A 27,758-nucleotide genomic window follows, 5' to 3' on the forward strand; every position below is an offset into this window, starting at 1 on the left:
CTATAGACTAGACTATAGACTAGACTATAGACTAGACTATAGACTAGACTATAGACTAGACTATAGACTAGACTATAGACTAGACTATAGACTAGACTATAGACTAGACTATAGACTAGACTATAGACTAGAACTATAGACTAGACTATACGACTAGACATAGACTAGACTATAGACTAGACTATAGACTAGACTATAGACTAGACTATAGACTAGACTATAGACTAGACTATAGACTAGACTATAGACTAGACTATAGACTAGACTATAGACTAGACTATAGTACTACTATAGACTAGACTATAGAACTAGAACTATAGACTAGATATATAGACTAGACAGAGACTAGACTACGTAGACTACCTATAGACTAGACTATAGACAAACTATAGACTAGTATATAGACTAGAATGATAGACTAGACTATTTAGACTAGATGGTAGACTAGACTATAGACTAGACTATAGACTAGACTATAGACTAGACTATAGACTAGACTATAGACTAGACTATAGACTAGACTATAGACTAGACTATAGACTAGACTATAGACTAGACTATACTAGACTAGACTAGACTATAGACTAGACATAGACTAGACTATAGACTAGACTATAGACTAAATTATAGACTAGACTATAGACTAGACTATAGACTAGACTATAGACTAGACTATAGACTAGACTATAGACTAGACTATAGACTAGACTATAGACTAGACTATAGACTAGACTATAGACTAGACTATAGACTAGACTATAGACTAGACTATAGACTAGACTATAGACTAGACTATAGACTAGACTATAGACTAGACTATAGACTAGACTATAGACTAGACCATAGACTAGACTATAGACTAGACTATAGACTAGACTATAGACTAGACTATAGACTAGACTAGACTATAGACTAGACTAGACTATAGACTAGACTATAGACTAGACTAGACTAGACTATAGACTAGACTATAGACTAGACTATAGACTAGACTTTATACTAGACTAGGCAATATACTAGACTATAGTCTAGGCAATAGACTAAACTATAATATAGACCAGACTATATATTAGACTATAGGCCATGCTATAGACTCGACTATACATTAGAATGTAAATTAGACTATATATATACTAGACTATAGACCAGATTATAGACTTGACTGTAGACTAAACTTTGGACTCGACTATAGATTAGAATGTAAATTTCACTATAGACTAGACTACAGACCAGACTATAGGCAAGAATATAGACTAGACTACACTGTAGACTAGGCAATATACTAGACTATAGTCTAGGCAATAGACTAAACTATAATATAGACCAGACTATATATTAGACTATAGACTAGACTGTACATTAGAATGTAAATTAGACTATAACGGTCTTATACTTAAGGCCGTATATATATTAGTCTATAGACCAGATTATAGACTTGACTGTAGACTACACTATGGACTCGGCTATAGATTAGAATGTAAATTAGACTATAGACTAGACTACAGACCAGACTATAGGCAAGACTATATACTAGACTATAGAGTCGACTATAGATTAGAATGTAAATTATTACTATAGACTAAACTATAAATTAGAAAATAGACTGGACAGTATACTAGACTATAGATTAGACTATAAACTAGACTGTAGACCATTCTATAAACTTGAATAACAATAGACTAGACTTTAAATTATACTGTAGAGCAGACTATTGACTAGACTATAACATAGACTTTAGACCAGACTATAAACTAGGCTATATATTAGACTATAGACAAAACTATAGACTAGGATATAGAATAGGCCATATAGGCTTTAGACTATAGTCTAAAGACTAGACTATAGACTACACTATAGATTAGACTATAGTCCAGACTAGATTATATACTAGACTATAGGGTGGACTGTGGAGTCTATTCTATAGACCATGGACTAGATTATAGAGTAGACTATGGACTAGGCTATATACTTGACTATGTAGTAGACTATAGACTAGACTTTAGACTCTATAATTAAAATAAATTTTTGAAAAAAATTCTTGTGGTCATATATCTCGAAAACTAGAGTCAGCTCGATTTTGAAATATTTTGAATTTCTTTTAAAAAAGTTCAAACTTTAAATATTACAACTTTCTGTTTATTATAATTCAATAACAAAAACACACTTGAAAAATCTAGTAACAGTTTTGATTTGAGCAAATTTGATTTGAGCAAATTTAGTACTAATATGTTTATGTACATAAATTTCAATATTAAACACATTTTACAAAAATCTTTATAAAATTAAATTTCGCTATATTTTACATTCTTTGGAGAAATTTCTTAAGTCACATACATATCTCGAAAACTAGAGACGACTTGAAAATTATAAAAACTATTATAAAGTTCCAACATTATAAACTAACTTAACTTATAAACCAACAAATTTTAAGTTTCTTTTCAAATTTTGAAAATAAAAATTTTCGAAATATCTTTTTTTATAGCTTCCCAACTAGAAGAGATTTGAAAAATCTGATAACAATTTCCTATTGTTTGGACTTAAAACTATTAAAAGTTAGTACTAAAATTTCATTATCAAGCGTAATTTTTTGAAATTTCTTTAAACTACTAACGTAATGAATTGACTCGTTTGAAAAGGAAATCGTTTTGAAAGCTAAATCAAATAACTGGTTTCAAAATATTATAATTTTCATTTCTAATTTTCTTTAATTTCCTTAATAAACTATAAAAATAACAATATTTGCAAATTAACTTTTGAATAATAGAAAAAAATTTGCAAAAGTAACAAAAAAGGCTTATAAAAAAAACTTGTTCCCATTTTAACTCCAAAATAAAAAAAGTAGCCATTACAAAAAATAGTAATAAATATTAAAACATTTCAAAGAAATAATGTTAAATAATGTATGAATAATAAAACTGCTTAAAAAAATAAAGAAAATTTTTATAGTAATTAAAAAAACAAAAAAACACAAAAACTAAAAAATTTAACTTCAAAATAATAGTAATAAATAATAATAAAAAAAAGCAATGACATCAAATGAAATTTACAAATAAAGCATATAATGAGTAAAAAAAAAAAACATAAAACTAAAAGCATTTTAATTTTCCATATAAAAGAACTATTCTTAAATAGAACAATTGAGTCAACATTATAACAAAATGTTGAAAAAAACCTTTTCAAATACAGCAGTTGGTATTTGAAAAGGTTTTTTGGTAAAAGCATGTCTGTAACCAAAAATGTATGTTACAACTGTGTCTATAATGTTATTAAACTTTTCTGCTGTGTTTGCGACAAACAAGTGTTTTTTAAACCTTTATTTACAAAGTTGAATATTAGAAAATGTTTCTAATAAACTAAATATTCTTTTACTTTTGTGTATTTTCAGTTCATTAGAATATTTCCATACTGTTTGTTAGTCAATTAGTTAATATTTTGTATGTACTATAGACTAGACTATAGACAATACTTTTAAATAGACTATAGACTAGACTATAGACTACACTATACACTAGACTATAGACTAGACTATAGACTAGACTATAGACTAGACTATAGACTAGACTAGACTAGACTATAGACTAGACTATAGACTAGACTATAGACTAGACTATAGACTAGACTATAGACTAGACTATAGACTAACTATAGACTAGACTATAGACTAGACTATAGACTAGACTATAGACTAGACTATAGACTAGACTATAGACTAGACTATAGACTAGACTATGACTAGACTATAAGCTAGACTATAACTAGACTATAGACTAGACTATAGACTAGACTATAGACTAGACTATAGACTAGACTATAGACTAGACTATAGACTAGACTATAGACTAGACTATAGACTAGACTATAGACTAGACTATAGACTAGACTATAGACTAGACTATAGACTAGACTATAGACTAGACTATAGATTACTCTATAGACTACACTATAGATAAGACTATAGACTAGACTACAGACTATAGATTAGACTATAGACTAGACTACAGACTAGACTACAGACTAGACTACTAGACTAGACTATAGACTATACCGACGATAGACTAGACTAGGACTAGACTATAGACTAGACTATAGACTGACTATAAACTAGACTATAGACTAGACTATAGACTAGACTATAGACTAGGACTATAGACTAACTATAGACTAGACTATAGACTAGACTATAGACTAGACTATAGACTTAGACTAGGACTATAGACTAGACTATTAGACTAGACTATAGACTAGACTATAGACTAGACTATAGGACTAGACTAGACTATAGACTAGACTATAGACTAGACTAGACTATAGACTAGACTATAGACAAGACTATAGACAAGACTATAGACTAGACTATAAGACTAGAACTATGACTAGGACTATAGCCTAGACTATAGACTAGGACTATAGGACTAGACTATAGACTAGAACTATAGACTAGACTATAGACTAGGACTATAGGACTAGACTATAGACTAGACTATAGACTAGACTATAGACTAGACTATAGACTAGACTATAGACTAGACTCTAGACTAGACTATAGACTAGAACTATAGACTAGACTTAGACTAGACTATAGATAGACTATAGACTAGACTATAGACTAGACTATAGACTAGACTATAGACTAGACTATAGACTAGACTATAGACTAGACTATAGACTAGACTATAGACTAGACTATAGACTAGACTATAGACTAGACTATAGACTAGACTATAGACTAGACTATAGACTAGATAGACTAGACTATAGACTAGACTATAGACTAGACTATAGACTAGACTATAGACTAGGCTATAGACTAGACTATAGACTAGACTAGACTATAGACTAGACTATAGACTAGACTATAGACTAGACTATAGACTAGACTATAGACTAGACTATAGACTAGACTATAGACTAGACTATAGACTAGACTATAGACTAGACTATAGACTAGACTATAGACTAGACTATAGACTAGACTATAGACTAGACTATAGACTAGACTATAGACTAGACTATAGACTAGACTATAGACTAGACTATAGACTAGACTATAGACTAGACTATAGACTAGACTATAGACTAGACTATAGACTAGACTATAGACTAGACTATAGACTAGACTATAGACTAGACTATAGACTAGACTATAGACTAGACTATAGACTAGACTATAGACCAGACTATAGACTAGACTATAGACTAGACTAGACTATAGACTAGACTAGACTATAGACTAGACCATAGACTAGACTATAGACTAGACTACAGACCAGACTATAGACTAGGCTTTTAAATAGACAAGAGACTAGTATATAGCCTAGACTATAGACTAGACTATAGACTAGACTATAGACTAGACTATAGACTAGACTATAGACTAGACTATAGACTAGACTATAGACTAGACTATAGACTAGACTATAGACTAGACTATAGACTAGACTATAGACTAGACTATAGACTAGACTATAGACTAGACTATAGACTAGACTATAGACTAGACTATAGACTAGACTATAGACTAGACTATAGACTAGACTATAGACTAGACTATAGACTAGACTATAGACTAGACTATAGACTAGACTATAGACTAGACTATAGACTAGACTATAGACTAGACTATAGACTAGACTATAGACTAGACTATAGACTAGACTATAGACTAGACTATAGACTAGACTATAGACTAGACTATAGACTAGACTATAGACTAGACTATAGACTAGACTATAGACTAGACTATAGACTAGACTATAGACTAGACTATAGACTAGACTATAGACTAGACTATAGACTAGACTATAGACTAGACTATAGACTAGACTATAGACTAGACTATAGACTAGACTATAACTAGACTATAGACTAGACTATAGACTAGACTATAGACTAGACTATAGACTAGACTATAGACTAGACTATAGACTAGACTATAGACTAGACTATAGACTAGACTATAGACTAGACTATAGACTAGACTATAGACTAGACTATAGACTAGACTATAGACTATAGACTAGACTATAGACTAGACTATAGACTAGACTATAGACTAGACTATAGACTAGACTATAGACTAGACTAGACTAGACTAGACTATAGACTAGACTATAGACTAGACTATAGACTAGACTATAGACTAGACTATAGACTAGACTATAGACTAGACTATAGACTAGAGACTAGAGTGTAACTAACGACTCCTTAACTTCATCTATTTTAATATTATTTGAAGCTTCTTCTATATCTTTTTGTTCTAGGCCGTGCTTAATACAATCCTCCACCTCATGAAGCGCACTTTCAACCTACTTACCTCTAAGATAAGCATAGACTAGACTATAGACTGGACTATAGACTAGACTATAGACTAGACTATAGACTAGACTATAGACTAGACTATAGACTAGACTATAGACTAGACTATAGACTAGACTATAGACTAGACTATAGACTAGACTATAGACTAGACTATAGACTAGACTATAGACTAGACTATAGACTAGACTATAGACTAGACTATAGACTAGACTATAGACTAGACTATAGACTAGACTATAGACTAGACTATAGACTAGACTATAGACTAGACTACTAGATTTTAGACTAGACTATAGACTAGACTATAGACTAGAGTATAGACTAGACTATTGACTAGACTATAGACTAGACTATAGACGAGACTACTGACTAGACTATAGACTACAGATTAGACTAGTTTAAAAAGGCTTGTATGTCTAAAATTTATAATCGATAAGGCTTTGAATACCGTCATACAGTACCAGAATTGGTTAAAGAAGTTCCTAGCCACGTCACTCTCAACATACGTACGCAACCATTTTACTACCTTTGGATTCGAAGATTTTTAGAATCGAGTTAACCGCTAGTAACCAAAACAAAGGTAATAACACTTCTGCATGTGGTGTACCCCTGGTAACCCTTTTCCTGTCCTATCCAACTCACTAGAAAATCCTAGACCCTGAGTGTAACTAACGACTCCTTAACTTCATCTATTTTAATATTATTTGAAGCTTCTTCTATATCTTTTTGTTCTAGGCCGTGCTTAATACAATCCTCCACCTCATGAAGCGCACTTTCAACCTACTTACCTCTAAGATAAGCATGTTGAGTATTGCTAATGAGATGGATATCAATATTGCTCCTTCAATAGAAAAGACAATAAGCTCATAGCTCTAAAATCCTTCGGTATGCCCTACCAGCCTTGGGAATTAAATTTACCATATCAAATCATCACTACGGTTCATTAGTGAAATGTCTATCACTGCGTACCTATCTTTATTCCTAAACGTTGGTGTGGTGCCCCTGTTTTAGGTTATAAAAGTTTTCGCAGTAAGAAGATATAAAAAATCACTCACCCCTTTTGCTATCAGCACTCCCCCATTGACGGATGGCGCTTTTTCGATTAGCAAATGCCATAAGCTACAGCACCTCATTGCCAGGCGGCTCTATAGCTTATATAGACATTTACACAGAGGCCATTGTAAACAGTCGTTTACCCTTGGCCTCTCTATTAATGACAGTGAAATCACCGCTCCTGAAAGAATGAGATATTAGAAAATTTAGCTCAGTTTTTGCTAACGTGTCACAGGGCACGGCGCGAACCCTTAATGCCTAATCCACAAATCTTATTTTTGTTTTTCCTAGGTTTATGGATTAGGATTACGTCCTTCTTGGATCGACTGATGAAGTTTACCAATTTTGCAGAAGCTGCCTCATAATGATGCAGGTATATCTGCAACACCAGCAGGTTCCTTGGACTGGTTTAGAATAACAAAATTGGCAACACCCTTCATCCGATCCAAGAATCTTAAGGATTTCTAAGGACTATATACTACACTAGATGATAGACTACACAATAGACTAAACTATACAACACAGTATAAACTAGAATATAAATATTCAGAAAAATGCTTTCTATAGAAAATATCACTCTAAAATATACTTTTTCGATAGAAAAACTCAGACTGAAAACAAATTTTCATATTTTTTCAAATATTAAAATAAAAGTTTAATATTTTTTTTTTTTAATTTTATTCGAAAAAAAATAATACAACAAAAACTTACATAAAATTACCCGGTGGTAGAGCTGTTCTTATTGGTCCATAAAAATTGGCCTGTATTGATGAGGCATTAGAATGATCCTCATGTGTTAGGGAGGGTGTCATTGAGCTATGATGACTATTCGGACTGTGTAGCAAATCATTGCTAGGATGTGTTGGCCTCAGAGTGTGATTTATAATATCATTAGGAGTTTGTTGATAAAATGGATTGTGTTGTGGTGTACTAACATTACTAGGAGATGGCTGGGGTGAGAGTTGTGTTTGGGATCGTTTGATTTGTAGATCTGTTTGATTTTGTTTCATTAAATGTTGATAAATATTATCAAAATTTGGTATGGGAGTTGTTGTAGTGGTGTTTAAATCATTTTCCAGATTTTTGGCATCAGGGAGACAATTGGAAGAAGCTGTATTATTACCGGCCAGCGGTATAAATTGTAAATCTAAGGGTGTAGAGGAAGGTGAGGCCATGGCTAATTTTTCACTATTATTACTATTATGAGGGATGGTTGCAGGTTTTTTAAGTTTTTGAGATGATTTTTGTGTTTGTTTTGCATCGAGAGCTTCTAGATTTTTAGGCTTTTTACCAAAAGCAAAGCAACCGCTAAATTTGGTTACCACTGGTGTTAGATTATCGGCTGCCTTGGTGCTGTAAATATTAAATAAAAACTCCATATAAAACTTTCTTCCATTAATTGTATTTTCTTCCAACTTACACTGCTTTTAATGTTTCCAATTTTGGTATATTTTTTGTATGTGTCTTATTGCCTGAAGCTTCTAGTACAGCCAATTCTTCTGGATGCATTTTTTTCATATGACTACGACAATTCGATCCATTGGCAAATGTACGATCACAAAAATCACAGGAGTATGGTTTGAGACCCGTGTGCAGTAGCAAATGATTTTTCAAGGCTTTAGCTCTTTTAAAGGCTTTACCGCAATAGTCACATTTATGCTGCATTTCATCGGAATGCACTAGGAAGTGACGATTCAAGGTGGCTCTAGAATTCAGTTGTAAACCACATATATTACATACATGTTTATTGGGACTATGAATATCCATGTGAGTCTAGAGAAAACAAAAGAATTTGTAAATATTTCTATAGAAAATTTCAAAGATTTTGTTTAAACTATAGGTTAGTGTATAGTCAAGTCTAGTCTATAGTCTAGTCTCAAGTCTATAGTTTTGTCTATAGTATATTCTATAGTCTAGTCTATAGTTTAGTCCATAGTCTACCCTATAGTCTAGTCTTTCTATTCACTTTCTGATAACTCACCTTTAATCTGGTTTTATTTTTAAATTTCTTTTTACAAACTTCACACTCGAACGGCGCCACATCGGTATGTATCAACATGTGCTGTCTCAAATTCGAATTTGTCCTCAGACTCAAACCACATTCTTCACAAATAAATGGTTTTTCATTTTTATGTTTATACCTAATATGCGTTTCCAACTGGGCTTTCGATGTATAACGATTATCACATTCGGGACATTTTACACTTTTCCTCACTTCCAATGGCACATGTATACGTACATGTCTTTCCAGATTGAAAAGACTTAGTAAAACTTTATCGCAAGCCGGACAAGGCCAGTGTTTATTGCTACGGCTGTGATTATGCTGTTGTTGCATGTGTTCACGATAAAGCATGTATTTGGTAAAATTTTCACCACATTCTTTACACTTGGATTCCATTTTAAAGTCTTTTATATTCGGTTTCTTTTTCTTGCAATCTCCCAGAGAATATTGTTTTAGTTTTTTTCGTTTTCTTTTCTTTTTTTCTAAGGGGGAATTCGGTGATTGGTCTTCGTTTCTAAGGGTGCAAGATTCTGTAGGTGTTTCTTTATCTACTTCTTCTTCTGCTGAGGAAGCATTTCCCATAAATGTTGTTTCTTTATCATTAGCTTGAAAAGGATCTTCTTCATCATCTTCCTCTAAAGATTCATGATTAATCTCATCAAATATAATTTCTTCTTTTTCTAGGTCTGTATCTTCTTCCATATAATTATCATAATCCATGGCCAAGAACTTCTCTGCATTTTCCTGTTTAATTTGTACTTTAAAATTGTCCTCTTGAGAAGCTAGCAGGCTTTTATCAGTTGTGGTCTCTTCTGGTTTATGTAATGGAAAATACCTTGAAAACCAATTATCTCTTTCCGTTTCGGTAACATCAAATTTTAAACGTATTCCATTTAGATCTAAAGCCTGGGCATGACTTTGACTTTCAGCCAAATGTAAATACATGAGCTGGACCCTTTCTACACGTTCATTAAAGTTAATCATGGAAGAGACTAGAGATAAACAATTTGTACATAACATTTTGGGTAAAACATCATCCAGGGAAGTCTGAAATGTGTGCAAAAAATATGTGTGAGTGGGATTGTTACGGTTTATTTACAGCTAATGGTACCTGCACCCAAAAATATTTGGACAATGCCTCCTGCAGACTTAATTCCTTATTTTCCATTTCTTCATTATGCTCACTTGCATATAAAAAGTTTATATTATTTGCTGGATCCTCCTTGGCACACAAACGACACCAGTTGATCCAACAGTTAGGTAAGGAATCCTCTATTGAGGGAGTAGCAAAAGTTGACTGCATTTTTGTGTTATTATTGAGCAGTTTTTTTTACTATTTTGTTTGGAGTTTAAGTTATTTTTATTTTCTACATATTTATTTTTAAGTTTTTATTAAAATTTGGTAGAATTTTCACCAAAAATCTTCAGTTTTCTATAAATTGTGCACAAATTGTTGAGAAAAACAAAATTATTTAGCTGTCTTTAGTATTTATTGACATTTCTCTCTGTGTTTTGATTTATTTTGTTCAAAGTTGCCAGATGGAAGATGATGCCAGTTAAGGAAAAAATAGGGAATAGAAATAATATGTTTTAATTCATTCGATACTTATCGATACATACGGTTATCGATTAAAACCGGATATTTGATTTGATACAAGATTGTTGAGCTAATTTTGGTATAATTTAAAAAATTGGTATATTAATTAAATCTAAATACGCTAATGGACTGTTATTTGTAAATCAGGTACAAAGGATTATATTTTTTTGCTACTTTTTCGTTCTTCTAAAGGTACTTTTTAAAAATCTGCAATATAAAAACCTAGAAACATAAAATCATTCTTTGGTACTTTTTTGCTCTTCAACTAGTGCATTTTGGATTTATTAAAATAATGAGAAAGGAATTGGTCCACAATTATCAAAGGTACGATTTAAATTTTGAAGAAAATCTTGATTGATTGTTATTGTTTTTCAACATACATAATACAAACGGTATGTTCTGCATACGAACTGATATCCAAAAAAAGAATTATAGATGTGTTTTAGATTTTTGTAATAATAAGACAAAAAAACATCAAACATGATGTTCGACAAATCAGAATATTGCTTTTTTGTATATGGTTGTGTTAAATCCCGATTTTAAGCATTACAATTTAAACAATCCAGATTTTTTAAATATTTGCTTCCAAAATCCTACTTTTTAATAATTTTTTTTAATTTAAAATCGTTGAAAATTTTCAAAACACAGCTGATAAATTAGCCGTCTTAGTGCCGATTATAAAACACCGTCGTTATTTTTAGCGTTAGCCAACGCCGTTGTTAATTTTTGTCGACGCAGGTATCTGCTTACAGCTTGCTGCAATAATTAATAGAAAATTAACAAAAATATTTAAAAATCATTAAAAATATAAAAAATATACATGTTTTTAAACATAAAAACTCTGTTAAAATGAGTGGTAAACATTTAACAAACATAAATAACCCGAAAGATGTACAGCAACCAAGCGAGTCATCATCATGGCTAAATTGGTGTCGGCTGTGTGCAAAAAGTGAATTAAATGATGAAAGGAAGTACTCAATATTTGACAAAAATGAAGCTGGAGCAAACGAAGCAGATTTGGCCACTTCGGTGGGAAAGTATTTTTGGGTTAATGTAAGTTTTTTTGTAGATAAAACTGCCGCTAAGTATAAAATAACGTTTTTGCATCTCTTACTACAGATAAAAGCTGAGGATGAGATTTCCCAGTGCTTGTGCCGGGAGTGTCGGAAACTGGTGCAGGAGTTGGTCACTTTCACCGAACGCGTTAATAAGGTACAAACTTTATTTGTTTTACTGCAAACTATGAAACCCAAAACTATAAAAGAGGCTGTTAAGTTTCGTAGACAATTTGGCCTAAGTGAAGAGGGCTGGGAGCATATAATAAAGCCGGAACCACCAAAAATACAAGAAGTACCAAAGCCGTTGCTAATAGATCAACAAGTACAAACAGATTTGTTATTTACTACAGAAATTAAAGAAACAGAAGCTCAAACTTCCATCTCTAAAGCTAAAAAGGATTTAATAGACATTCTGCAGAAACCCGATAAGAATGATGACTATGAAAGTCAAACAGAAACAGAACATGATACTAATGTCTATGAGTACAGTATGCAGGAGGATAATGAAGTTGATTTTGTAAATAATGAAGAATTTATAGTGCCTTCAGGAAGTTCACACACTGAGGTAATTAAGTCATCCCAAGAGGAAACTGAACAAGCCGAAGAACAGGAGGATGAAGAGGAACTGCAAGATAGTGATCTTTTTAAAGAACTTAAATTTAAACAAGAAGATGATGAAGAGGAGGAAGAAGATGAACACCAGCAACAACCTAAAAGGTTTAAAATTATTTCCGCCGAAGAAGAGGTGGAAGTAGAATATCAAGATTCTCAACAAACAGAACACACAGAAGAAGAAAATGAGGAAGATTTCGAAGAAGATATGGGCGATTCGTTAGAAGTATTAGAGGAAGGGAACAACGATAATTATATTAATACTAGTGATAGTAAAAATAATGGCCAACCCGATATTTTCGAATTATTAAAAGGCAAAAGAGGTCGTCCCTTTGGCTCTAAAAAAATGGATTCCAATGATTCCACCTATCGCTATGAATGCAAGGAATGTAAACGTAGATATAAAAATCCCACTATCTTCCGTAAACACATGATTACCCTACACGATGTCATAGTAGAATTACCAAATTCACATCTGCCCAGCAACAGATGTAGCATTTGTAGTAAAGAATTCTTAACCCGAAGTAGCTTAAGATTACACATGCGAAATCATTTGCCCGATGAGGAGAAATACAATGTACCCTGTCCGTATTGTGAGCGTAAATTTTCCCAAGTGGGTGCCATGAAACAGCATGTTAAGGGTATACATCATCAAATGAAACCCTTCATATGTGATCAATGTGGTCGGGAGTGCAAAACAATGGCGGCTCTAACCGAACATCAATTAGTACACACCGATGAGTGTCCCTTTGAGTGTGAGGTGTGTCATAAACGTTTTAAAAATAAACCTAGACTCAAATCTCATATGGACACACACACTAAATCACTGTACAAATGTCCCGACTGTGATTTGGAATTGAATACTAGAAGAACTTTATTGCAACATCGCTTAGTGCACAGTGATGTTAAGCGTTTTAAATGTGAATTTTGTGATGCCGCCTTTAAAAGATCAAAGGCCTTAAAAAATCATTTGATTTTGCATTCGGGTCTGAGACCTTATAAATGTAATTTTTGTAATAGGGCTTTTTCGAATGGTTCGAATTGTAGGGCTCATAAAAAACGTGCACATCGCAAAGAATTGGAGGAGGAAGAGGCAAATGGTAAGGTAGCCGAACGTGTACCCATACCGAAATTAGAGGAACTTAAGACAGTGTAAGTATTAATTTTTTTTTTACTTTATAAAAGAATTCAAACATATATTCTTTTAAAATTTTAGCAAAGGGGTTTTAGTGCAACCACGAAAAGTTAGAAAATCTGGTGGTCTGTCTGATCGTGTGATACAACTACTGCAAACGGCTGAGGAACGCAAATTGCAAAATTCTCAGGAATATGAAAATGATGATGGTGCTACAGCAGCAGCCGCTGAGAATTATGAAACTTATACCCATTTTCATTATGAAATGGATAAATCAGAAGTCGATGAAACTGAATCACTGGTCGATAATCCCAGTGAGGAATGTGAAGAAACTGTTATATATGAAATTATTGATGAAATATAATCCTTAATTGTATTACCAATACCTTTTTTTGTACGTGAAACTGTATGTATAAACAAATCTTTAGTTTTTTTTAGTTATAATATGTTTCTAATAATTCATTATAATTAGTTATAACGTTTAGTTTAATATGTGTTTTAAATAACAAGTAATATTTGAATAATAAAATATATATAAACAAGAAATGGTATTTAGTGATGTGTTGAAAATCTGACAACAAAAAGTGTATTGCAAAGTGTTATACAAATTTGAATATAACAAATATATTCAGTCAAAGTGCAAGCTGTGAAGTGAAATAATAAATACACATATTCAAAATTACCAGCCACGTAAAATGAAATAAAAAGAAAAAAGTAGATACAAGCGAAACAAAATGTATTCGATAACAGGGACACTTCTGTCAAAGTGCAAGCTATGAAGTGAAATAATAAATACACATATTCAAAATTACCAGCCACGTAAAATGAAATAAAAAGAAAAAAGTAGATACAAGCGAAACAAAATGTATTCGATAACAGGAATACGTTTATATCAAGGAATTCTATAACATCTTGAATGTCCTTAACGTCTATAGAAATCAAATATTTGAACTACTGTTATATGATTTTGTTCTACATTAGAAAACAAATCTTAATCGTGCACTACTACTATACATGCATTGGAATTAAACAACAATTAAAATTAATTTTTAATATATAAATTCTTAATTATTTATTAATATTTTAACTTTGTACACGTATTTGTTTTTCGCCGATTTATTCAATTCAAGTATTTTCTCTTAAATTTATCGATTTGATCTAAAACCGAAACTGTAAGTTGATTTAAGGTTTCCTGTTTATTTTTGGAAAAATCATAATTCACACTTCGACGCGAAACATAATGATTGGGCAAATTAACCTGAAAAAAAGAAAAATTCAAAAAAATACCGTTTTATAAACAATGTTTTAAGCTAAAAACTTTTAAATCCTACCTTATGTCTGGCTATGGATTTTAAAATCAACCAGAGCACATAAAAACTAAACCAAATGGTGAAATACAAGGGAATATACCAAAGTTTACGGCCAATATAGAAATAACTGTATTTCTTAACACGTGGCTCTGGTGGTGGTTCTGGTGGCGGAGCCTCTGTAGTAGTGGTAGGTGGTGGTGGCTCTACGTGAGAATGATCATGATGATGATCATCATAAATAACTTCGGGATAATGATGATGATATATGGGATACGAGGGATAGGAATGATGATAATAATCATGATCAAATATAATATCGGGTTTATGATGATGATCATGTGAATGATCAAATTCTATATCGGGTTTCCTAGGCGGATGTTCTTGAGCCGCTTCAGGATGTTCTTTCAACCAACTAGGAGGAGGGGTGGGATATTCTTTTCCCGTATCATAAGAACTATCATCGGGAGCTGTAGTGGAATAGAATTAAATAGAAAATAAGTTAAATTTTGTTAATATTATTTAAACTAAACAAACCATCTTGTGAATCCATGGACGCAGCCATATCTCCTGCCATATCACCACCACCCATATCACCGGACATATCACCATTACCATCTGAATTACCACCATCATTAATCTGATCCATAGCACTGGCCGGTAGAACACCCACTGAATCATCGCCACCACCATTATCCAAATCACCATCACCTCCACCATCTGTATTTTTACCCTCTTCTTTAGCATCACCATTGTTGCTGTTGTCATTCGAGGGTGGTAAATAACCAGCACTAATTGGTCCATTATATTGATACGGACTGCTATTACTACTAGATGTATCTAAGTTATAATTCGAATTTTTCAAAGGTCCCGATGCTGGAGCAGAATATGAATTCACTGTGCCTGAGGCTAAGGCGATTTTTGTATCTTGTGCTTGTGTAGGATAATTAACATTGTTGGGTGGAAACGAATACAAATTGCTGGGAGCCACATAAGAATTTACCATATTAGAAGCGGAGGCTGTTTTTCCAGCCTGCGTATAGGTGGGATTGTGATTATGATGATTGTGGTCGTGTGAGTGATCATGCGAATGATCATGATTTGATTTGAAAGTATGTGAAGCTACACCTTCACTGGGTGAAAAACGATCGCCAAAAGTACCTGTAAAACAAATTGTCTAATTAAATTAAGTAAAAATCTGTGATATAAGCTGTAAAGCTTAACCAATACACCATTTCCAGTTATGTAAAATGAAATAAAAAGAAAAACAAGTAAGAAAGTATAGTCGGGCGTGGCCGACCATATGATACCCTACACCAGTTATGAATATTAAATGTGATTTATTTTTCATAATATCGCATTTATCTTTAATATTCCCTTGTTCCGATACATTTAAGCAATTTATGGATGAAAAACTAATTTTCTGAAAGAGGCTTTATATGGGGGCTAGGGGCAAATATGGACCAAGCCCGATAAAATTTTGTGAATATATTTATATTTACATAATATTTTATTGTGCTGAATTTCATCGCGATATTTGTGTTTATAAGTTAATTTGGGACATTCAAGTAATTTTCTGAAGGGGACATTGTATGGGAGCTAGGGTCAAATGGGGCCCGATCTTTATGAAATTTGGCAGGGTTATCAAGACTTCTATAAAACTTAGTTGTGCCGTATTTTATCGATATATCTGTATATTTAACATAATTATGAGCTCAGAAGCCCTTTTCGGTAGGTTCTGTTCTATGGGGGCTAGGTGAAATAATGGACCGATTTTAACCATTTTCAATAGGCTTCGTCCTTGGGTCAAATAAAACGTGCGTGCCAAATTTCATCCAATTATCTTGAAAATTGCGACCTGTAGCTTGCGCACAAAGTTTACATGGACAGCCAGCCAGCCAGACGGACGGACAGACATAGCTTAATCGACTCAGAAAACGATTCTAAGCCGATTGGTATACTTTAAGGTGGGTCTAGGACCAATATTTTTATATGTTACAAACATCAGCACAAATCCAATATACCCTCCCCACTAAAGTGGTGTAGGGTATAAAAATTGACAATTACTTAAAACTTAAAGACTAGATAAGTTTACACTTCATCCACAACACATTTCCCCAATGTACATACAAGAGTTATAAATTCTTTTTATTTAAAATTATCCTAAACGAATTATTCTTGTAAATTCATTACATCTGTCTTAAACAATCCCCCCCCTCCCCCTGTCAGTAGGAATATTTGTTTGTTGTTGTATGTATGTTTGTGTGACTGTCACACCTAAGGGCGATAACGGAAAAAAGTATTTCATTTATTCAAAGCTGCTTGCTTACCTTTGCCGCGTAACTTATCAATTTCTGCTTGGCTTGGTGGCTTTTGTTGATACATAGCCTGAGGATAGATAATTTTGCCAACATTTGATGGTGCTGCTAACTTTGCTGCTGCTACCGATGATGATGACGATGGGAATGTTGAATACGATGTTACGGGTTTGCGATACACAGGACGTGGTGCATTTTTGATTAATGGCGTGATAAGTTGACCAAAGGGATAACCAGCATGATAATCGACAGCACGACCAGTAGCTAAATATTGTTGTTGTTGCTGCTGCTGTTGTAGTTGTTGTTGCTTTAGCTCCTTTTCGGCTTTGTTATTATCATTAAGTTGTTGTTGCTGTTGCTGCTGAATATTTATGGCATTTTGTGTCACCACTTGTGCATTGTAGTTTTGTTGTTGTTGTTGTTGTTGTTGCTGTTGTGTGTCGTAAATGCCAGCCTCATTAGATGGTGCTGTCGTTGCCAATGCTAGTGGTGGTGGTGCTGGTGTAATAAATAGAGTTGGCTCCTGTCGTTCAACGTCTCTTGCTGGTTCATTTGATGATTGTGGCAAAGGATAATATGGTTGACCAACATATGTACTACCACTGCTACTCGACGAAGTCTTTGTTGGCAAGGGAATCGTTTCAGGTGTTGTAGAGATTACATTTTCACTTGAATTAAAACTATAAAAAACGAAACGAAACCAAACAAGATTAGAAAATAAACGGGTTAAAGTATTGGAATATTGTTAATACAAACTTTTTTTTTATATACTTTGTTAAATATTGATTGAATTTTGTAAATTTTGTATAAGTAGGTTTTTGAAATATTGTATGAAAAAATATTTATAAATTATTCATTCTGAAATAAAACTTTCAACATAGAAATACATTTCTACAGGTTATGGGCTATTAAAAATTTAGAAATGTTTTCAAGAGAAGAAATTAAATCAACCGTCACAAAGCTCAATGGAGCCAATTATTCAGTTTGGAAGATTAAAATGGAATTAATTTTAATTAAAGAAGATCTGTGGGATGTTGTTTCAAAACCTAAACCCGCAGTACCGGATGCTAACTGGATAAAGAGAGACGGACAGGCAAAGGCATGTATTGGTCTCATGGTGGAAGATGCACAATTAATACATTTCAAGAATTCGGAAAATGCTTTGAATTATTGGAAAAATTTGCAAGATCATTATGAGAAACCATCTTTAAGTACAAGGGTACATATAATGAAGACCATATGCAAGATGCAACTGACAGATGATGAAAAAATGGAAGCTCACATTAATGAGATGATATCCTACATAGATCAATTAGCTGTCATGGGTGACCCACTAAGCGATTCGTGGGCTGTAGCTATGTTATTGAGAAGCCTTCCAGATACATATGATCCACTTATTGTTGCTTTAGAAGCTCGTAGCGATGACCATCTAAATTTTAACTTTGTCAAAGGAAAGTTGATGGAAGAAGCAACTCGTAAGGTTCATAAGAGGTCATCATCAGACACATCGGTGTTGAAAGTGCAAAAGGTAAACCAGAAGAAAGAACAACACAACAATTCCAAGAAGTGTTTCTACTGTGATAAAGCAGGTCATTTTAAGAAGGACTGTAGAATTTATAAAGAAGCCTTGGCTAAGAAGAATAAAATAAACGTGGCTGGAAATTCAAAGGCAAAACAAAGCATTCAAGAGCATTGTTTTTGGCTTGGTAAATGTGGTAAAGAGGACTGGTTTTTAGACTCTGGGGCTACATGTCACATATCTAATCAGAAACATTTCTTTACGAGTCTGGATGAAAATCATATTGAGTCGGTAAATGTGGCAAATGGTTACCAAATCAATTCGCAAGGTAAAGGTTCGGGTTATATCGAAGTAATAAAAGAAGATAATTCAACCGAAAGAATTTTTATCAAAGAGGTTCTTTACGTTCCATCGATTGAATGTAATCTTTTATCAGTAAAAAAGTTGGCCGAAAAACGTTACGGTGTATATTTTTATAATAAAATATGCAACATTTTAAAAAATAACATTATTGTGGCGATTGGTGATTTGGTGAAAGATCTATACAGACTAAGGGTGAAGCATAATGAAGTCAATTTAATAAACAATGACAAACACAATGGATGCATACATGAATGGCATCGCAAGATGGGTCATAGAGATGTAAATGCTGTAAAGAATATCTTGAAGGATGCAAATATTAAGTTAAATGAATGCGGAAATAATGGAGAATGTGAAATATGTCTCAGTGGTAAGATGTCTCGAAAGTCATTTCCAAATAAATCAGGTGAGCAGTCAAAAGATTTACTTGATCTGGTACATACAGATGTGGCCGTGATGAATGTGTCTACTCCAAGTGGTTATCGGTATTTCGTTACTTTTATCGACGATTTTAGCCGATATTGCGTAATATACTTATTGAAAAATAAGAGTGATGTTTTTATGAAACTAAAAGAATATTTTCATTATGTTGAAACCAAATTTAATAAAATTCCTAAAATATTACGTTCAGATCGTGGAGGTGAATACCTTGGAGACAATGTTAAACAGTTTCTAAAAAGCATGGGTACACAACAACATCTAACCGCGCCATACACTCCGCAACAAAATGGAGTGGCAGAGAGGAGAAATCGGTATTTGGTTGAGATGGTAAGGTGTATGCTAGCGGATGCGAATTTACCAAACATTTTTTGGGGAGAAGCAGTGGTAACAGCAAACTTTGTTCAAAATCGAATTACGACAAGGTCTAACAAAAACATTCCCTTTGAGATATGGGAAAATAAGAAGGTTGATGTAAACCAATTTGAAGTTTTTGGTTCTGAAGCACATGTACTTATACCAGCGCAAAAACGTAAAAAATTGGATCAGAAAACTGAAGTATTGATATTCGTGGGATATTCAGAAGAGTCAAAAGCATTACGTTTTTTGAATCTTACGAATTTAAAGATTGTAATAAGCCGAGATTACAAAATACTTAAATCTACTTCAAGAAAAATCGAAATGGTACAATCGAATTCAGAAGAAGTTGAAGTAAATTTAAACGGCAACAATTCAGACACACTAATTCAATATCACGAAAGTTCAACCTCTAACAATGAAGATTATTTCTCAGCAGATGAAGAGTTTGCAGTACAATCTGAAGATGAAGATACTATTAATGGTTCCAGTGATTCAAACGATTTAACGGTAATTTCAAATACTAGCGAATCTAACTTATTTCAGACCCACAAGTAAATTTGAGAAGATCTAATCGTTCGAATTTGGGTGTATTGCCAAAGAGGTACGTAAATTTAATACAAAACGTTGAACCCAGTACATACAAACAAGCCATAGAATGTGACGAAAAGGAAAAATGGGTAGAAGCTATGAATGAGGAAATGAAATCATTAGAAAACAACAAAACTTGGAAGGTAGTACCATTGCCCGAGGGACGAAAAGCCATTGGATGCAAGTGGATTTACAAAATAAAACGTGGTTCAGATGGCGAAATTTTAAAATACAAAGCTCGATTGGTTGCGCAGGGCTTTAGCCAAAAGTACGGTGTGGATTATGACGAAGTTTTTGCTCCTGTCGCCAGACAGTCTACATTGAGAATGTTTCTAACAATTGCTGGTTCTAAAAATTACAACGTCAAACACTACGACATAAAAACTGCTTTTCTAAACGGAGAACTTGATGAAGAAATATACATGCGGCAACCAGTTGGATATGAAGTATCAAATAATAGAAAAGATAAAATGGTATGTAAACTACAAAAAAGTTTGTATGGCCTTAAACAAGCAGCGCGATGCTGGAACACAAAACTGTTTGAGGTACTCAAACAGGAAGGGTTTGTTCAAGGAAATGCAGATCCATGTTTATTAAAAATGCAAATTAAAAATGAATTCATTTTCATACTTGTCTACGTAGATGACATTTTGGTAACAGCCAAAGCTGATGAACATTTTAAAACAGTTGAAACGATACTTCAGAACAATTTTGAACATACAAAACTGGGAGATGTACATTTTTATCTTGGTGTCAAAATTGAGCGGGCGGATGATGGTTTTTATAATATTCATCAAAGTCAATATGTTGATTCAATTGTTTCAAGAACTGGTTTACAAGAAAGCAAAGTTTCTAAAATACCAATGGATGTCGGCTATATTGCATTAGATCGGAAAGATTTTACATTTATGGAAAACAACGAAAAATATCAAGAGCTAATTGGATGTCTAATATACCTTTTAGTAAATAGCCGTCCAGATATTTCAGCAGCCGTTTCCATATTAAGTCAGCATGTCAGTCAGCCAGCTGAAGAAGATTGGACGGAGTTGAAAAGATTAATAAAATACCTAAATGGAACAAAATGTTTGAAATTAAAACTCGGAGGTAATAGATGTGAAGGACTTGTTGGTTATGTAGATGCTGATTGGGCACAAAACCGAATCGACAGAAAATCCTTTAGCGGTTACGTTTTTAAATATAATGGTGGTTGTGTAAGCTGGTCATGTCACAAACAACAGTGCGTATCACTATCGTCTACAGAAGCCGAATACATAGCGCTAGCTGAAGCAACACAGGAAACGATATGGTTAAGAAAACTCGTTGAAGATTTTTGTATTAAACTCCACGAACCTACTACAATTTTTGAAGATAACCAAAGTTGCATAAAGTTAGTTGGTTCCGAAAAATTCAGCAAAAGAACAAAACATGTGGATACCAAATATCATTTTGTACGAGATCTTAAAAATAAAAATATTTTGAAATTATTATATTGCCCTACAGATGAAATGCAAGCAGACATATTGACAAAACCTCTGTCCTATATTAAATTTTCAAAATTTAGAAATTTGTTGAAGTCGTATTAAGGAAGGGTATTGGAATATTGTTAATACAAACTTGTTTTTATATACTTTGTTAAATATTGATTGAATTTTGTAAATTTTGTATAAGTAGGTTTTTGAAATATTGTATGAAAAAATATTTATAAATTATTCATTCTGAAATAAAACTTTCAACATAGAAATACATTTCTACATAAAGTTGTCATCTACAAAAATGCTAAAGGAAATGTTTAACAAATTAACAGTTACATAAATAGTTGTAGGATTATTTTGTTAACAATAAACGCCATTTTTTTTTCATATTAAATGTTTAAATACTTTTAAACATAAAGTGATTTATGGAAATCTCCTGTGAAAAGAAAACTAATGTTTGATCAATTCTCAAATCTTCTTTAACAAAACAATCATGTTTCTAGGTTCAATATTATAGAAAATTCAAAAGGTACCTTTTTCCAAATGGAAAAAGTACCAAAAAGTCCCGCTTTATTAGTTCTCTCTAGGGTTCTATAAATCGACTTTCGAATAATCGAACAATCGACTTTTTGTCGAAAAAAGTCGAAAAGTCGAAGTCGACTATTTTGTTCCAAAAAAGTCGATAACTCGACTATCGTCTATGAAAAAAGTCGAAAAGTCGACTTTGTAAATAAAAGTCGAAAAAAATCGAAAAGTCGAAAAAAGTCGAAAAGTCGAAAAAAGTCGAAAAAAGTCGAAGAAAGTCGAAAAAAGTCGAAAAGTCGGAAAAAGTCGAAAAGTCGGAAAAAGTCGAAAAGTCGAAAAGTCGAAAAGTCGAAAATAGTCGAAAATTTTAAAAAAGTGGAAAAGAGGTCAAAAACTCTAAAATAGTCGGAATAACTCGAAAAAAGTAAAAAATAATCGAAAAAAGTCGAAATAAGTCGAAAATAGTCAAAAAGTCGTAAGAAATCGAAAAGTCGGAAAAAGTCGAAAAGTTGAAAAAAGTCGAAAAGTCGAAAAAAGTCGAAAAAAGTCGGAAAAAGTCGAAAAAAGTCGGAAAAAGTCGGAAAAAGTCGAAAAGTCGAAAAAAGTCGGAAAAAGTCGAACAGTCGGAAAAAGTCGAAAAGTCGACCATTTATAAAATACTAAAAGTCGAAAAGTCTAAAAGTCGACTTTTAAATAAATGAAAAAGTTCGAAAAGTCGAAAAATCGACTTTTCATAAAATGGAAAAAGTCGAAAGGTCGAAAAGTCGACTTTTAACTAAATGCAAAAAGTCGAAAAGTCGACTTTTCGTTTCAACTATAGAACCCTAGTTCTTTCTCTCTTACGCACTACATGCTTAATTTCATGTTTCTAGGCTCAATATTCCAGATTCGTAGTATAGCTTAAGGAGGTTAATAAATGAATAAAAAATGCTTATTATATTTCTTTATTTTTCTCTTTTATTCATCTTCTTCTTTGTTCTTGTTAGTTCTCCTTTAATCTTCAAACTAAACGTTTGCAAATTTGTTAAAATTTATGAAGACGCAAGTAAAAATTTAGTTTTTTTTGAATAATTTATTGAAAATAGTGTTTATTAAGTGAAAATGTTAAAGAAATGTGTAATTAAGTGTTTTAGTGTTTTCCCCCATAAGAAATTAAATAGTTTTAGATTGCTGCCGCCACCCACTATTACTTTGTACAGGCAACTTCAAATAGGTACAAAGGTAAGTTTGTTTTTGTAAAATTTACAAGAAAATGAAATTGCGGGTTAATTATTTATAAGGATTTAGCAAATTTAACAATTTTTTCATAATTGTATGATTTTTGGGAAACAAAACTTTCTTATTATTGTTGTTGTTTGTATACTTCCTAATATTTGTTGTTATACATAGCATTGTTATTGTTTCAAAGGTTTTGTATGGCATCATTCAGTGACTTGTTAAAATCTGCTGTCGTAGTTGTTGTTTATGAAATTTGTTTGTGTGTTTGTTTTGTTATTGTCACAATTGTCATTTGTTTGTGTATAGGGGATTTTTATACAATAAATACTAACTTTACAAAAACAACGTGCAATTTGTTGTTTGTTTTGTTTTGGTTGTTGCGTTTATAAAATTTGGCCGTTGTTTTTGTTCTGCTTGGGTTTGTTATATGATGAATTTTTATTAGTTTTTTTAAACCCTTAAGGTATGTTAAGGATTTTATGTGTTTAGATTTTGCTCAAGCTTATATATTATATACGTAATTAAACATATAATTTGCCCAATGTTATAATAGTTGAAGGCAAAATTATCTTTAATTGCTAATTGAAATAGTGTAGACTATTTTAAGGCTAATTTTAAGCTAATTTTGTCCTTTTATAATGTTTTCTTCTCTTTATATTATTTTTACTTTTGGTCACAACACTTCAAATACACTGCTTCATTCGTAGTTCTTTCTTTGTTTTCTTTTTATAAACAAGCAAGTACAAGATCAAAATTTACCGTGTTGTTGTTGTTTGTTTATAACTTATGTCTCCGCAAGCACCAAAAAATCTAAATTTTTTATATAATTTTCAGAAGTTATCTCTGATTTTTGCTTATGTCTCTGTTATTTATGCACCAATTTGGCTGATTTTAAATAGGAAACTTCTCGAAAGCATATCTAAAAGAATATGGGGTCTTCAAAAAGTTAATATATATCAACAAACAGACGGATAGACAGACAGTTTTGGAAAAAATTATTTTTTTTACTAAAAATTTAAATTTTCATTAAAAATAAAAATTTTCACTAAAATTAAAATTTTGCACCAAAAACTAAATTAAACAAAATTTTATTAAAAATTCAAATTTTTACCAAAAATTTATATTTTTACTAAAAATTCCTCAATTTTATTAAAAATCAAGTCTTCACGAAATATTTCATTAAAACTTCTGTTCTAGTTCAGTACTAGTTCAGTTCTAGATCAGTTGTAGTTCAGTTGTAGTTCAGTTGTAGTTCAGTTGTAGTTCAGTTGTAGTTCAGTTGTAGTTCAGTTGTAGTTCAGTTGTAGTTCAGTTCTAGTTCAGTTCTAGTTCAGTTCTAGTTCAGTTCTAGTTCAGTTCTAGTTCAGTTCTAGTTCAGTTCTAGTTCAGTTCTAGTTCAGTTCTAGTTCAGTTCTAGTTCAGTTCTAGTTCAGTTCTAGTTCAGTTCTAGTTCAGTTCTAGTTCAGTTCTAGTTCAGTTCTAGTTCAGTTCTAGTTCAGTTCTAGTTCAGTTGTAGTTCAGTTCTAGTTCAGTTCTAGTTCAGTTCTAGTTCAGTTCTAGTTCAGTTCTAGTTCAGTTCTAGTTCAGTTCTAGTTCAGTTCTAGTTCAGTTCTAGTTCAGTTCTAGTTCTAGTTCTGTTCTAGTTCAGTTCTAGTTCAATTCTAGTTCAGTTCTAGTTCAGTTCTAGTTCAGTTCTAGTTCAGTTCTAGTTCAGTTCTAGTTCAGTTCTAGTTCAGTTCTAGTTCAGTTCTGTTCTAGTTCAGTTCTAGTTCAGTTCTAGTTCAGTTCTAGTTCAGTTCTAGTTCAGTTCTAGTTCAGTTCTAGTTCAGTTCTAGTTCAGTTCTAGTTCAGTTCTAGTTCAGTTCTAGTTCAGTTCTAGTTCAGTTCTAGTTCAGTTCTAGTTCAGTTCTAGTTCAGTTCTAGTTCAGTTCTAGTTCAGTTCTAGTTCAGTTCTAGTTCAGTTCTAGTTCAGTTCTAGTTCAGTTCTAGTTCAGTTCTAGTTCAGTTCTAGTTCAGTTCTAGTTCAGTTCTAGTTCAGTTCTAGTTCAGTTCTAGTTCAGTTCTAGTTCAGTTCTAGTTCAGTTCTAGTTCAGTTCTAGTTCAGTTCTAGTTCAGTTCTAGTTCAGTTCTAGTTCAGTTCTAGTTCAGTTCTAGTTCAGTTCTAGTTCAGTTCTAGTTCAGTTCTAGTTCAGTTCTAGTTCAGTTCTAGTTCAGTTCTAGTTCAGTTCTAGTTCAGTTCTAGTTCAGTTCTAGTTCAGTTCTAGTTCAGTTCTAGTTCAGTTCTAGTTCAGTTGTAGTTCAGTTCTAGTTCAGTTCTAGTTCAGTTGTAGTTCAGTTCTAGTTCAGTTCTAGTTCAGTTCTAGTTCAGTTCTAGTTCAGTTCTAGTTCAGTTCTAGTTCAGTTTCTAGTTCAGTTCTAGTTCAGTTCTAGTTCAGTTCTAGTTCAGTTCTAGTTCAGTTCTAGTTCAGTTCTAGTTCAGTTCTAGTTCTAGTTCAGTTCTAGTTCAGTTCTAATTTAGTCCAGTTTTAGTTGAGTTCTAATTTAGTCCAGTTTTAGTTGAGTTCTAAATTGTTTAAATTCAGTTCTAAATTTGTTGTGGTTTAGTTTTAATATACTTTTTGAAATTTCTCTACACAGGGTTCATTCTAAGTGGACTTAGTTTTTCCAAAATTTTAAAACGTTATTAAATTTGTTATCTCTTAAAATTTACCTCTTTGGAAATATTAAATCAAAATTGACTGCTTTATATATTTTTGGACCGCCACCTCCGCCATCACTTCTATCATCTGTTCCTCCACTTCCCATATTAGAGGAAATTTGTGTGTAGGCCAGAGTATGGACACAACATTGTAATAATATTATATTTATCAGCAGTATATAAACCGCTTTCGTATAAATCATATTTGTCAAATAAATCTTTTTAAATAAAACACTATAAACTTTTTTCGTATTTTTTTAAACTTTAAAATATGCACGTTTTTTCGTTAAAAATTTTATTTCGTATATTTATGTTTATTTCGTTTCTATTTTTTGTTTGTTTCACTTTTATTTTCGTTTTATAAAAAAACTGAACTATTTCTCAAATGCACTTCCGTTTCCTTTTGTTTGTTCTACATTTCCGTTATAATAACATTTTATTTATAAATTGTATGAATTTTGTGGGTTTTAGTTTTTTTTTGTGTAATATTTATTTTATTCTATTTTTTTTTTTAACTCGGTCGAATAGTTTGAAAAAAAAACACGTTCACACAACGCTCGAGGTTATTTACAACTGAAATATGAACTTCAAACTGAAATCATTGTATTGAAAAGTTTTTATTTTTATTCTCGCATGTAAAACAACTAAAATAAGTGTGATGATCACTGGTTAAAGGCGGTGAGCACTGACTGTTAACTTTGCTGGTAGTAGTACGAAATTGTATTAAAACTGCAGTGGTAAATGCCCTGATTTTTTGTTTCTTGTGCTATGTACTACTATTTACTTTACTCTATTAGTATTTGTACTTTTCTTAATAATATACTAAATTACACTAATAAAGTACCTTTTCAGTTATTTATCGTTGCTTACTACTTTTGTACGCATTTTCTTAGCCAAATAACTTCTAAGTTAAACTTTTTTCATTGTTAGCTTGTGGCTGTAGTAGTAGTTAGTCTTAATGTATATGTGTGTGTACTTTTGAGAAAAGTTTAAAATTGAAATACTTTCTTTCTTTACTTTATTTCTTTGGGGTTCTTTGGAGCACGTGCTAATGGGTTGGTAGCGTTTTTCAATACCCTACTGCCACCATTGTTGTCATTGCAACGAGCTAATGAATGTTAATTATTTACTGGGAAATTAAAAATAGATTCACTAAGAAAGAAAATTTTAAACGAAATTG

General features: G+C 32.4%; 3 protein-coding genes across 4 annotated transcripts; 1 reads left to right on the top strand and 2 right to left on the bottom strand.

The window, feature by feature from the left end:
* Positions 1-7,384: 7,384 nt before the first annotated feature.
* Positions 7,385-10,879, bottom strand: LOC119613527 (zinc finger protein weckle). The gene is made up of 5 exons (XM_037969553.1): positions 10,485-10,879; positions 9,353-10,420; positions 8,792-9,144; positions 8,083-8,724; positions 7,385-7,552 (listed from the first exon to the last, which is right to left on the bottom strand). The coding sequence occupies exons 1-5, from the start codon at positions 10,674-10,676 to the stop codon at positions 7,483-7,485; spliced, it is 2,325 nt and encodes a 774-aa protein (XP_037825481.1). The 5' UTR covers positions 10,677-10,879; the 3' UTR covers positions 7,385-7,482.
* An 809-nt stretch (positions 10,880-11,688) lies between these two features.
* Positions 11,689-14,312, top strand: LOC119613526 (zinc finger protein 572-like). 2 transcript variants are annotated; one of them, XM_037969552.1, is made up of 4 exons: positions 11,689-12,023; positions 12,090-12,182; positions 12,246-13,792; positions 13,857-14,312. In XM_037969552.1, exons 1-4 carry the CDS (start codon positions 11,820-11,822, stop codon positions 14,137-14,139), a joined length of 2,127 nt encoding a protein of 708 aa, XP_037825480.1. In that variant the 5' UTR covers positions 11,689-11,819; the 3' UTR covers positions 14,140-14,312. The 2 variants fall into 2 exon arrangements, with proteins under 2 accessions (XP_037825480.1, XP_037825479.1); XM_037969551.1 differs by having other exon boundaries at positions 12,090-13,792.
* A 505-nt stretch (positions 14,313-14,817) lies between these two features.
* LOC119613525 (myb-like protein AA) lies at positions 14,818-27,153 on the bottom strand. The gene is made up of 5 exons (XM_037969550.1): positions 26,591-27,153; positions 17,413-18,080; positions 15,620-16,243; positions 15,107-15,552; positions 14,818-15,033 (listed from the first exon to the last, which is right to left on the bottom strand). The coding sequence occupies exons 1-5, from the start codon at positions 26,779-26,781 to the stop codon at positions 14,896-14,898; spliced, it is 2,067 nt and encodes a 688-aa protein (XP_037825478.1). The 5' UTR covers positions 26,782-27,153; the 3' UTR covers positions 14,818-14,895.
* Positions 27,154-27,758: the final 605 nt, after the last annotated feature.

The sequence above is a fragment of the Lucilia sericata genome, unplaced genomic scaffold, assembly GCF_015586225.1.
Source record: "Lucilia sericata isolate MDLA Ls3-8-SP2 unplaced genomic scaffold, ASM1558622v1 Contig002166F_arrow, whole genome shotgun sequence".
Taxonomy (NCBI): Eukaryota; Metazoa; Arthropoda; class Insecta; order Diptera; family Calliphoridae; genus Lucilia; species Lucilia sericata.